Genomic DNA, 14,564 nt, shown 5'->3' on the forward strand with positions numbered 1-14,564 from the left:
ATTCCGGAAGCTAAAATAAGCACTAAAAAGCACCCGAAACGCACTTTAAGTGCAGAATTTTATTAAATTCAGCTATAATCAGCTTTTAAACATATAAATATCATGCAGAAATTTCGTTTTATCATCCAGAATACTTCCTTAAGTGTCGGGAATTGAAAGTGTTACAAAAGGATACTTAAAGACACTAAACGGTGCAATTTAACACTTTAACGAACCGGTATCCAACCGAACAACCGGACACTACCCGAAACATCAAATTTTTACTAGAAACACTGTTTTAGTATTTCAAAGCTAGTTATGGTCACAGAATGTAACACCCCCAAAATTCCACCTGCGGAAACCCCGCGAGGCGTGTTACGCATCAGAGTTCGAGCCACCAATCACATTGAACCAATAGTAAATACTTAATAAAACACGCCATTAATTACCAATAGAAAATGTTTAAACATGATATCAATTCTCAAGATGTTGTGTAGCGGAAGCATGTAACTAATCGTTTAGCAAATGTTTCATAATAATCCTTAAAACCAATGTATCAAATGTAAGTTAATCCAAGAGCCTCGATCCATGACCACCCCAGCACTCCCAGATAGCAAGTCCAGGTTCCAAGTGTTAATGACCTACAAGCATGCAAACAAGTGCGTCAGACTACGCTGGTGAGTTCAAGGTTTTGTTAACGTCTTGTGTTACCAGATATATGTTAATGCGATTCAATGTTGTGTTACGATGTTGCTCATGCTAGTTACCCTAGGGAGTACGCCCTTACGTAACCGAGGAGTGTGCCTCTTAGCAACCCACTATGTTGTTCACGCTAGTTACCCTAGGGAAAACGCCCTTACGTAACCGAGGAGTGTGCCTCTTAACAACCATAGTGAAACCCAGATAATTAGTTCACCCCCGTCCTTACGGCCCGGTGTGAGGTTTCCCACCTAATAGCGCTATCAACTAATTACCCCATTGCCCTCCAGGCTATCCGATGATAGATCCCATGTTCAATAACCAAAACCGATTAAGTTGTTTACCCAAAGGTTCCCTTCCAAATGTTTACTAGTTGTCCCAAACCACTGGGACGCATGCTTGAGAAAATGCAATGAACTCACCTGGGATTGCTCGGTATGATACACAATAGTTCAATTAAGCTACAAAGTGATCAACCACGTCCTAGCATGTTTATCGTACAAGTCAGGTTTGTATTCAAGTGTTGCATGTATGTTCTACACGTATCGTAACAAGTTGTGTACAAGCATTGATCATCATGTTCACGTATAAGCATAACAGCTCAACAATAGCTTCACAAAGACAAAGTCCAAATATGCGGCCCAATCAGATGGGCTCGTAACAGTGTGCAGGCCCAATGACAAAGTGTACGTGTAAATGGTCTCGAGTCGAGACTAAGCTCTCGAGTCAAGACTGGGCGGTCTCGGGTTGTCCTGGTTTCACAGTCTCGAGTCGCAACAGGGTGTTCTCGAGTCATTATGTTCCAGTCGAGATCACACGGTCTCGAGTCGCAACCGGACCCGCAACCGTGGTCTCGGTTTGTGCTGTTTTGTGTCGGTGTGTTGGTCTCGAGTCGAGACAGTGAGTTCTCGACTCGCAATCCCTGTTGTAACTGATTTCCTTAATTGCAGTTTATGATTCCCGTAATAGTTGCAAACAGATTTGGCAGTTTCACAATCAAATCAAATCACAATTATTTCAACATTCAACATTCATATCATCATCATCAAGAACAGTAATTCAATATCAACATAATATGCAACCGGATCATTTGATTAACAACTATACGGCTCTAAATCAATGACATGTAACCCGAATTATGGCAACATACGTTTAACATAAACATGTCCGATTTAACAAGCATTCGGTTCAACATCATCTTAACAAGAATCCGAACAACATATTGCAAGATATCCGATTATCATGTAAACATCCCTACTCATGAATTCTAACACATAATCATATACAATCAAATCATCATTTACGAATAATCAAGCACTAACCGATTGATAGAAGGTGATCCGATTCGGGAAAAGGTCTTCGAGGGAAAAGAAAGTGATGGCCACCGGCTTAGAGAGAGAAGAGCACTAGAGTTTGTGTGTGTTGTGTTGTTGTAACCAAAAGAGAAAACAACCCTAAGGGTGTTTGCTTATATGCGCACAAGAGGGAAAGAGGGAATGGGCCGAACCCCACTTGGGTTGCCCCTTGGTTCCGGTTACAAGGATTACGGCCCAAATGGCCTTGTGTGATTGATCCATGTTGTGCGGTTTTAGTTCGAGTAACATACATACAAGCATTTAATTCGTAACATACAATAGAAACACATATCACGTAAACATGCATTCATTCAATTAAAGTAGCTCACGTAAGCACGTAGCGTTACAGAAAGTAGGTTCAAATTACGAGTTGTCACAGTATCCCCAACTAAAAAGAAATTTTGTCCCGAAATTTGGTACGCACTCACTGAGAAAGCTAGATAAGTTAAAGCTAGGTAAGTTATGTCGTTTGCTGGTTTTCCTGGGGTGTCACACAGAACATCATATTACGTCTCATAAATATTAAATACATAAAAATACCCAACTAGTTCCATTAAAGCCTAACTAGATCACGCAACTTACAATTGGAATGTTTCACTTAACCCCCCCCCCCCCATGTTGGACGGTTAAGAGACATGGGGGCCACACCATGATTTTAATTGATTAATTTAATGGATCTTGTATATACTTTCCTAAACATGTTACACAAAGATTAAACTCTAGACATGGATTTATAAATAACCCTTAAGCACTTACGCATCATCATCACCATCACAACTTCTTCACTCCTCCCTCCTCCCAACTTCGGCCGAAACCACCCCACACCACCTCCATCTTTCAAACATCCATCCATTCATTCCACACTCACTTGAAGGTGCAAGGAGGTGATTAAGGAAGCTTGGTGCAAGTGGATCTTGAAGGACCTTCTCCTTGTGCTTTTAACCAACCCATTTGTCCTCTTGATCATCCCTAGCCTTGTGCTAGTGGTAAGAACATTGATCTCTTCATTTATCATCATATGAAAGTGGTTAAAGTAGGTTCATATTGATAAACTTAAAGAAACACTAAGAAACATGAAGGTGAAACATGAACATAAACTCTAAATATAAAGAAATCATGTTGTTTTAGTGTTGATAGACTTGTTGATTATTGTTTATTGTAGAAGTGATGTTGACCATCATACAATCTTGCTAGATCATGATTAAAAACATAATCTGGCAAGATAAGGGGATGAACATGTTTAAGACTATGAATCATCCACAAAAAGATCATGAACTTGAAGGAACACTATGTTTTCCTAAAAATAAAGATCAAAGCGAGATGTTAAACATGTAGATCTAAATATCCATGAGTGGTTTTTCAAAAGAACCAAGTTAAAAATACAAGTTTTACTTAATCTTGGTTCTTAAACAAATAAACCTTATTTTTGGTGGTTAATAAAGTAAAGATACACATGTGTAACAAGAAAAATACAAGAAGAAGTATTTTTAGAAAACATGAACATAAGTTGTAAAGAATCATATTCTTTAAAAATGAAGTTTTTAGAGAAGCAATCACACTTTAAAGGGTAACAAGACTTACTAATAGTAAATTACTACACATTTTTATAAATTTTCAAGTTCATGAAATAGAAAAATTAGTGTATGTTGTTGATGATTGTTGTTGAAATTGATTGATGATGATTTTTAAAAGAAAATAAACACATGTTTCGAAAACATGGGAAACCTCCATTTTTAGGGGAAACTCTGCCAAAATTTTTATAAATTTTGACACTTAGAAAAATATACAAGTTTTGAGAAACTTATTCCCTAAAAATGTATACCAAGGTATTTACCAAGGTTTCCCTAATTTTTGAGTTAAGAAACGATGATTTCATCAAGGCTAAAAATTTGACATTAAGTATGTATATTTTCGAGAAAAATATATATATTATTTGATCACCAAACTTTGTGCTAAGTGTATGTAGTATGTATTATACGTGCTAGTGTATTAGGACTTGAAGATACACTAAATACTCTTGAGAAGTAAAAACACAAAAATACACATACAACATGCAAGATGCATAACTCGGGTGCAAAGTACAAAATACTTATATTAATTTTTGAGAAAATAATATAAGTAAGATACATAGTTAAAAATATAAAATATTTTAACACAACAATACATATACAAAAGATAGTGACTTGTGCTTGTACGATACAAGTCTAGTGACTAACGATAATAAAACACGTTTAGGTCACGACGCACTATAAGCAAATCCGGTGAATTTTATGACGCAAGGAACGCAAAGTTGTGAGTTCATGCTCCCCCTTTTCTTTAACTGTTTTGGTTTTAAAACTTCGGGGGTGAAATACATGTTACAAATATTACAATGCTTATGAATGGTATGATACAAAAACAAGAAGTACTCTTGGTGATAACTAGTACCAAGTATGATGCGTTTTGAGACATGATACGAGAAATCGTGTCACGAATAGGGTACCATAAGCACCATTAATCGTGTACATACTTAGACCGCAGAACAAAAGGTTAGATCTAATGGGTTTCAGGGCAGCCCCACTCTTGGTGACAACTAGAACCAAGTAGTGTTTTTGTGTCTCAGTCGTGAATCGACTACAGAAAAATGCCTATGGTTAGGTGACTTCCTATGTCGTGTCACATGTTAATGGCTTTGCAACCCATTAACTCTTGATACATATAGAAATACTTGATTTATACATGAATACGTGATTTAAACAAAATACATACCATGTTTTTCATACAAAGTATACAAACGTTCAATACAAAAACTGCATGAATTCACACCAACATTAAGTTGACGTTTTTTCCAAAACTCACATGTATTTCAGGTAACTAGAAGTGGATGTGCGCGCGGCCTTACTCATGCTTGTGGATGTCGCTTATGTTTATCTTTAAATGAAGTCGTAAACTTTTAGACAATGTTTTATGCTATCTCGCGATGTAAACGCTAACTTATGTTTTCAAATTAAGAAATGTTTGGTATTTGAAGTTATTTTTATGAGCATTTAGTATGTTTGCCTTTCGTATGCAATGAGAACCTTTCATGATCACACCTCGTGCTTCCGCCGCAGAAAGGGGTGTGACACCAGATAATCTCATAACAAACATCCATCACACTACATCTTCTCACCAACATGAGTGGCCACATCATACAACTTTTATTCCCATAATACCCCTTCCACCTTATATCTCCATACCAGCCCAGATTTCCCCAGTATCCAGAAAACCCAAGTGGGCTAATAAAAGTAAACAACACAATTTTAACCCAAGAAAAAAGGCTTAGAAAGAAACAGAAAATGATGGGATCGACTGCCACTGATCAGATCTATAAAAATGCAAAAAAAAAAAAATGGGGTGGAAGTTAATGTCCTAAACTCAATGGCAATCTCCTTCCTTATATCTCCCTGGCAAGTGCTTCCCCCAAGCAAGAAAAACCTAATCTCCCAAACACTAACGCAGAAGTGGTTAGAATGGTTAATATACCCTTTAGACTAACCACAAACCAAGAAAACTGGCTTAAATTTCCTAACAAAAATAAACTCAAATTAGAATGTAAAATCACTTTTATTAGATTTTTTACACATGTGTAAATATAACAAATTTACACATGTATAAATGGCAAACTTACACATGTACAAATTTTCTTTATTACTGGTCATCGATACACTTGTCAATTGTCTACACCAAATCTAGCTTGTGTGTAAATGGCAAACTAGCTTATGTCCCGTGTATTACACTGGCTTGTTTTAGACCGTACTTTAGGCAACATGTATTAAACTTGTTTATTAATAACATATAATAATAATAATAATAATATAATAATAATAATAATAATAATAATAATAATAATAATTGAAAACCTCCTCCGTGTTTAGTTACTTTTTTAAGAATCCCAATACACCCTTCTTTTTTACTTCTCCTTATCCAGGCTTCAACTCTTCAGTTTCTTCACCGGCGATTATTAGGTTGCATCTTTCTAAAGTGAGAATACCAATACTTTAAAAATAGACATTTGCTGACCTATTCATATAAACATTCCAAAACATTAAACATAAAAGCATCCTTACTTTCACAACAAAAATGACTTGCTAAAATTAGGCACCGGCCTTGCATCAGGCACCAAAGTCATTAGTTGTGTCAAAGCTTGTTGTGTCAAAGCTTTCTCATCCTCCATATACATGATAAAAATCACAGCCAATTTAGTTACTTAATTTTCTTGAATTTAAAGCATTAAAAAAACGTTGAATTATAAATAGCATTTTGGCATGTTCAGCTTCATCTCAGTATCTTTTATACATCATCTCTTTCTCTTTGAATTTTTTGTCAAATTCTGCTCTATCCGTAGCTTGGTGTTCGACATGCAAATCAAATTCCTGAACTTCCGTTAGAGGTATGCGAACTTTTTTAGTAACCGGAATGAGATCCTTGCAAATGACAAAATGACCACATATCAACATAATCTAGGCTGATTTAACATCATAACAGAAGTTTTTATCGTTAAAAGTAGTTGTGTTTGTCTTACTCTTTCAATATCGGTTGTGCTTTAAACATTCTCATCCTTGTTTCTTCCTCCTCCAACCTCCTCCTTTCTTCCATTTCTCTTTGCATTTGTTAATAATAATAACAATTGAAAACCTCCTCCGTATTTAGTTACTTTTTTAAGAATCCCAATACACCCTTCTTTTTGATTTCTCCTTCTCTAGGCTTCAACCCTTCAGTTTCTTCACCGACCCATTCTGCTCAAACTAATAAATTCAGTTTTTTTTATACAAAAAGATACTAACACTAAGTTTTTAAAAAAAAAGTAATTCATGATATAAAAAAAAGAGTCTCACCAACAAGTCACTCGAAGGCTTAGACTCTTTCTCCTCAAACTGTTGGTGCATTTATGTCTATCGCCTCCGTCATTTCCATTCGTAGCAGAAACAGAAGAATTCAAGTGCTTATAGTGTAATATTTTAGTAAAAGGCAAGGTGGCATTTATGTAATTAATGAGAAATCTCATTAATCCCCTTGGCCTATAAATAGGAGTCTAAGGTGTTAGATTTAAGACTTTTGCAACTTTTGCACATTTGGAGCTTAGGAGATCTAGAGCTAGAGAGAGAAAGCTCGTGTTTGTGATTCAGGTGTTGTACAATTTCAGATCTGATTATAGAATTACGGTTATAATTACGTCTCGTGTGTTCGGTCACGTTCGTGTACGGATTCCGCACGTTACACGTTCGGTTCGCAATCGTTTCGGAGTCAAAACCGGTCCTAACAAGTGGTATCAGAGCAGGAGCTCGATTGCACGGATCAAACGCACGATTACGCATGGAAAATCATCATAATCAGATCCGAATTTCATTCAGATTTGTCAAATATCTTCACTCTTACATTTCTTCACGTTTTTAACTGAAAATCGCCAAATTAAACGAGTTTTAACGGTTAAAAATTGCTGATTTTTGGATATGTTGTGCGAAATTATCTGATCTACAACCCTACAAATTTTCAGGTCAAAATTCCAAGCCGTTTGGGAGAAATCTGAGATTTTCTGACCGACTTAGCTGAAATGTGTTTCATGGTTGTTCATGCATGTTGTTCGATCGAACAGCATTAGAGATTACTTGATCGAACAAGTTGTTCGATCGAACAGCCTAACCGTTCCATTACACCACACTTCATTAAGTTGTTTGACCATGTTGACTACTGACCGATCGAACACGCTGTTCGATTGAACAGCCTGTTCGTTCCACTGCATCACCTTTCATAGCATTTAATACTTTGACTTCAACCTGACCGATCGAACAAGCCAGCCGATCGGCTAGCATTCCTGTTCGATCGACCGACATTTCCAACCAATCGGTTAGCAATACTTATCATTAAAGTCAACATATTCAGTCAATCGTTCAGAACCGTTTATTACATCACGTGATTTCATGTATTCATAGATCGGCGCATGTGCTTAAAATTGAACGGCTCAATCAAATTCGTGCATTGCATTGTTATTGTCGGCCATCAATATTAAATTTGATTTCATGTTGACACTCTACATGTGAAGCACTCATCATTGTTGTCAGTAGTTCATGTGATCCTTGATTCAATTACATGTTAGTAAGGTCCAATCTAAGTGATTCATTTATTACAATTCGGTGCAACTCTACAGTTCACGTGATTACATCAGAAGTTTGTAAGCCCAATTTAAAAACATATTAACGGCCCAATGAAATTGAGTTTTGAATTAAAATTGTCGGCCATTTGTTTTGATTCAGATTGCATGTAATGAATCAATTTGAGTTGAAAGGTAAGATTGTTGGCTAAGTGGGATTTAGGTCCAATAGGATTTTACCTTTGATTAAAAGTCACATGCTATTGCAGATCTTTAAATAAAAAACATAATAATATCGGCCCGATCCATTAATTGCACCGGCCCACTAGTTATAAAGGGTCCAATCACATTTTGATATCACAATTGTTTGTCGGACAATAAATAATTTACATGTGAGTATGATTTGAAATTCAAAGTTTATTGGTTGTGGTCAAAGAGTCAACAGGTTACTTGATTGGACAACATATTTGTCGTGTAGTGATTTTGATCGATCAGTGGGTTGTTTGGATTTTCACCCGTTTCAAAGCATAGTCAGCCGATCGACTAAGAGTTTTGGCGTGTAGTGTCAACCGATCGAACAGAGGGTCGAACGGACAACCAACCGATTCAAGATACAATCCCAGCCGATCGGACAGCTTTACCACCCGATCGGACAACAAGTTGACTTTCATTGACTCACTTGATCGAATACCCGTTCGATCGACCAGCTTTCCGTCCGATCGACCGACACCTTGAACAGCTTTCCCGTCCGATCGATCAGCACCCCTGACCGATCGAACAACACCCTGTCCGATCGAACAGCACTCTGTCCGATCGACCATCACCCTGTCCGATCGACCAGCACCTCGTCCGATCCAAGTTTTTGATATTTTTGTTGTAACTGATCATTGTTATTTGATTGTTTCTTGTGTTGTGATTTACGAGGTGTGAATATCGAGGAAATAAAATCATGGCTGAAATAAAAGTGAGATCCCGAGAAGAGATTTTGAAAGAGAAAACCGAAAGAGAAAGATTCATTGTTGGATGCAGAATGGAGAAAATGCAGGAAGAGTATGAAAATGCTGTTAGAAACAAAAGATGGGACAAGAACCGAGAATGTTATGTCAACAGAGAAGGTGAACCTGTTGTTCCCAGGAGAGATATAGTTCATGATGATGTTCTTCTTGTAGTTCCTCGATCCGACGAATATTATTCCAATGTTGTAAAAGACAAGACATATGTGAAAAGGCTGGATAAAATCATCAGGGATGCTATGACAACAAAATTGAGGAAGAGGAATGAAGAAAGAATGAAGAAGAACATTGAGAATCTGGTTGATGATTTGAAGAAAGCTGCTGAGGAGGTCAAGGTTGAAGAAAAAATGAAAGATGGAGTTGAGAAAGCTAAAGAGAAGGTTGTTGAGAAAGAAGCTGTTACTGAAAAACAGCAAGTTGAAGAAGTCAAGAAGGAGAAGGAAAGTTCGATAGAAGTGAAGGTTGAAAGTTCAACAGATGTTGCTGGTAATGTTGTTGATGAGAAACAGCAGAAAGAAGCTGATCAGACAAAAACAGAAGCAAACACCAAGGTGCCGATCACTGAGGTAAATTCTGATTCTAACATCTTGACTGAAACTGTTGAACAGTGCAAGAAATGCATGGAAACGTGCAGTGCTTGTACTGAAAAAGACATAAAATTCAGAACAAGAGATCTTGAATTCAATAAAATCGAAGAAGTTTTCAAAAATAAATGCAAAGAAATGCTAGAAAATAAAAAGGCTTTGAAAGACAATGATGAAAAACTTTCAGAAAAATGTAAAAAGTTAGAAAAAGAAAATGAGATTTTGAAAGAAAAGGTTTCGAAAATGACAGATGAATGTTTACAAAAAGAAAATGCTTGTCAAGAAATGAAAAAAGAATATGATTCAATAAAATTGGCATATCACATTACAAAAGAGTCATATGAAAATGTGAAGAGTCAAATGAAACTTATTCAATCCAGATTGAAATACTGTTCTGAAACATCTGATACGCTTAAGCGACAGTATTCAATAAAGCAACAAGTTGTAAATTCTTACACTGAGGATGTTGCTAAGCTAAAGCGTCAGATTGCTGATTTAGAACAGGATAACAACAAGTTACATAGTTATCATGCGTCATCATATGTGCTTGAAAGAATTTTCAACATAAAACCGGGTGATGATGGTTCTGAGAAAAACAAAAAGGGCATTGGTTCTGAGTATCATCAAGTTCCACCACCGGAAAAGTTTGCATTTTATGATGATGAAAAGGTCGAAAAAGCTTTCAACATGGTCGATCAATTGCCAGATAATATTGACGTAACCTATTCCAAATCTGATGATTCAAGTGATTCAGAGGTGGTAGGTAAGGTCGTTGAAAGTGTGTTGAAAGAAGAGTCTGTTGAAAAAGGTAAATCTGAATCACAGGATGGAAATGAAGGAAGTTTTCATGAAGAATATCTGAAAAACTCAAAATCTAAGAAAGATTTGAATGATGATTCAAAAGGATTGGTTTATTCCATGATTGGATCGGACAAATTATTCTTAGATATTGTATTTCCGATTCAGAATGTGATTTCAGAAAAGATTGACAAAGTTTTAAAAATGGTTGAGATTGAAAAGTCTGAAATTCCAAAATTTATTGGAAAAGGTCACAAAACTTTTTATAACAAACCTGATGTCAAGAAGAAAAACATGAAGGCTGGGTTGGGTTATAAAAAGAAACAAAATTGGAATAAAAATGAAACTCCAAATTATCAGACAAAGATGAATTTTGTTCATGGAACAAGTTCAGAAGAAGAGAAAGAACTCCAATTTAGATGACAGTCTAATGAAGAGTTTCTTGCTCAAAAGAAAAATCAACAACAACAGGTCAAAGATGTCTCAAAGAGAACATGCTTTAAATGTGATCAAACATGACATCTTTCACGCAAGTGTCCAAATCTGAAACCTGTTGATGTTGAAACGAAAAAGAAGTCGGTTTACGTTCAAAAACAGAAATCTGATGTTGTGACTCAAAAGTCAACCAAGTTTGATTCAAAGCAAACTTGGAAGCCTAAAATGTCAAAGGCTGACTCACAACAAACATGGAAACCAGTGACACCTAAATTTTGAACAACACAAGGTTGGAAAACAACTGTTGATGCAACAAAACCAAACCAGTTTTGGAAACCAAAAGTTGTTGTTCAAATTCAAAATGTTCAAAAAGAGTCACATTTTTACAAACGAGGTACTCCTAAAGGTCAAACATGGAGTGTTAAGAAACAAGTGACTTCGGTAAATGATGCTAGAGTTGAAAAAGTCTTTGTACAAAACGACAAAGATTTTCCAAAGTTGAATGAAGCATATTGTGTTGAAATGCCTAAGGTCAAACAGACCTGGGCTAAATTGTTCAAGTGACTGAATAGTTGAACGTGCAGGTGCTCAAGAAATCTGAATGTCAACAAGAAGAATGTCGGGGTAGCCTGGCACGCAAGGAGGAGGCTGCTGGTCCCTGCGACGGTTAAACAGGGAGTTTGTTTGTCGTCTGTACATAAATAAACCATATTTCAAAAATCCTAAAAATTGAAATAAATTTAAAAAAACCAAAAATATGTTTTTATTTTGAAATCTTGAAAAACCTAAAATATGTTTGTTTTTTAAATTTGTCAAAAATTCTAAAAATTCAAAAAAATATGTTGATTGAATATGCCGAAACCTTCAATGCAGAACAACATGATTACTTTCACAATATTGAAAAACGTTTTTCAAACTGTAAAAAATCAATGTGTTGTAAATCATGGGGGTACATTATATTTTCTGCAAATCAGTGCATGAGAGGCAGAATATGGATGGCGAGACAAAGCTATCAGTATCCGGTTGTCAAATTTTCTTTAAATGTTTTAAATTTTAGGGGGAGTAAGAAAATTTCAGAAAATCCAAAAACATTAGAAAATTTAAAAAATTCAAAAACATGATAAAATTCAAAAATGAGTTTTTTTGTGTAAAAAGAGGAAATGATAGTACATCAGTAGACAATCACAGTACGCTAAAGAAATGGAATGTTTAAATGTGATAAACGGTCTCACTGATGATATGCCAGTAGATTTTTACACGCTTAGTAGATTTTTTTCGAGATATAAACCTAAATATCAAACTTACTTATTTCGTGGGGAACATCTCTCGGATATATAGGTAACCCCTGAAATCTTGTTTGAAAGACCCCTCTTTCTGAGATACTAGGTCTTTATGCTTAGTGATATATGGGGTATTATCCCGGGACTTCTGATTTTGCGGATGCAATAGCCTAGTCCCCGTATAATACTTTCTGCTTGCTTGAAATATAGCATCGCCCTCAGCATAAAAAATGATGAAACATTGAAAAATGCTAATCATGTGCTGTTGAAGAAAAGATTCTCTAAAGGGAACACACCTAAATTCGAACCGTCATCTCTCTGCTGAACGGAAGTTCTGACCTGAGCTATCACAGTTTCGCATCTAACCCCTTACAAATATCATTTAGGTATACTCACCTGTAAGACTGAATATTGGGATCTGGATACGGGAGTATATTCTGAGGTGGTACACGTGAATAAGTTTAAATCCTTAAAACACTAATCTCGTATCTCGAAACAGTTGAACTTTGTGTGAAAATTTAAGTGGATCAGTATACTGACAATCTAAGTGAATTGTTTAGAACTGAAAGTGTTTAAAGCTCAACGGTACTAGTGATTTGTCATAAACTGATATGATCCTCTGACACGAACTCAAACAAATATATTGTCTGTAAATATTTTGTAAATATTTCTTTATTGCTTTATATTTCAGAGAATACAAAAAGATTTTGATTTCTGCTTTATTTTCGACAACCGATGTCTGAATGCTAAGTTTCAAAATCTAAGTATGTTGATCGTGTTTCTGAAAATAAACAAGTTCATTAATTTGAGACTTGAAATTTTTAATCAAAAATCAAAAACAGTTTGTGATATCTCCAAGGTCATTAATTTGGACTTGGATGATTAACCGTGAAGGATTTGGATGCTTATACTGTTAAAATCTGTAAAAGAGCCAGTTTTCGATTTTGGATACTTAAATACTGCCAAATCAATAAAGATTATTGATAGGGGGAGTGTTTTAGAAAGTTCAAAAGAGCCAGATTACGATTTTTGGACAATTTCAAAACATTGTTACTTATAAACGTATGAGTGTTGCAGATGTTGTTCCAGACTACGATCCCGACAGCCGAGTCTAAGGGGGAGTCTGAAGACGAGCTCAACGCAAGAGGAAGTGTGGATTCAAGGTGCCAGGAAACTATCCTAAAGGAGCTTGTAATCGGAAAGCTAGGGGTCGATCCCAAAAGCACGGAAGCTTGACGAAAGGGGGAGCCTGAAGAGTCTACCGAAAGGGGGAGCTGAAGCTGAAGACAGATCCACGGGGATTCTGTTCAAGCAAGAGGGAGTCTATGTTGCTGAAGATATTAAATCTTCAAGAAGACTCAAGAGAAAGAGAAAGACAAGTCGCTACGAGTTCGACTACGGATTGACTACGACAATATCCAAGGGGGAGTCTGTTGGTGCATTTTCCGTTCGTAGCAGAAACAGAAGAATTCAAGTGCTTATAGTGTAATATTTTAGTAAAAGGCAAGGTGGCATTTATGTAACTAATGAGAAATCTCATTAATCCCCTTGGCCTATAAATAGGAGTCTAAGGTGTTAGATTTAAGACTTTTGCAACTTTTGCACATTTGGAGCTTAGGAGATCTAGAGCTAGAGAGAGAAAGCCTAGAGAGAGAAAGCTCGTGTTTGTGATTCAGGTGTTGTACAATTTCAGATCTGATTATAGAATCACGGTTATAATTACGTCTCGTGTGTTCGGTCACGTTCGTGTACGGATTCCGCACGTTACACGGTCGGTTCGCAATCGTTTCGGAGTCAAAACCGGTCCTAACACAAATGAAGTAGGATCCCAATCAATGTTGTGATCCTTCGCCACAACACTTAACACTTTAATTTTTGTCTGCAAGTAAACTATTTTCAAACATCGCTGCAGAAACAAAATCCTTTCCATATTTTGCAGTAAACTGTTTTCAAACATCATAAAGTTCATATATATCAGAACATCTAGGAGATGCAAATATCACACTCGTGACGGATTCCTTCAAATCAACGGGACAAGTTCTACAATATTACAATTTACAACCATATATCATTCAATAGTATATATTAATCTAAGCAAATGAATTAACTTACTTTTGGGATTCGATAATGGGGAATCTAGCTACAATAAGTTCACAGTATATCTCAATCAAATCATATGCAACCACCATCTTCTCTTCCCTAATTACATGTTCAACCTAGTAAAATAATAAACATAATGATAAATTCAATTTATAAATATGGTAGTTCTCAAAATCATATTTAGAAAATCAAACAACATACTCGAATTTGAG

The 14,564-nt window shown here is 36.1% G+C and overlaps 1 protein-coding gene across 1 annotated transcript; it reads left to right on the forward strand.

The window, feature by feature from the left end:
- Positions 1-9,091: 9,091 nt before the first annotated feature.
- On the forward strand, positions 9,092-11,643 carry LOC110925099 (stress response protein nst1-like). Its single transcript, XM_022169066.1, has 2 exons — positions 9,092-9,721; positions 11,557-11,643. The coding sequence occupies exons 1-2, from the start codon at positions 9,092-9,094 to the stop codon at positions 11,641-11,643; spliced, it is 717 nt and encodes a 238-aa protein (XP_022024758.1).
- The last annotated feature ends 2,921 nt before the right edge of the window (positions 11,644-14,564 follow it).

This window comes from Helianthus annuus, chromosome 17 (assembly GCF_002127325.2).
Source record: "Helianthus annuus cultivar XRQ/B chromosome 17, HanXRQr2.0-SUNRISE, whole genome shotgun sequence".
Classification (NCBI taxonomy): domain Eukaryota; kingdom Viridiplantae; phylum Streptophyta; class Magnoliopsida; order Asterales; family Asteraceae; genus Helianthus; species Helianthus annuus.

Bases quoted from the DNA above. Each gene is read 5' to 3' on its own strand.
- LOC110925099 (XM_022169066.1), top strand. From the start codon at position 9,092: ATGGCTGAAATAAAAGTGAGATCCCGAGAAGAGATTTTGAAAGAGAAA. The intron at 9,722-11,556 runs GTAAATTCTGAT...TTGAACGTGCAG, and splicing joins CCAAGGTGCCGATCACTGAG to GTGCTCAAGAAATCTGAATG.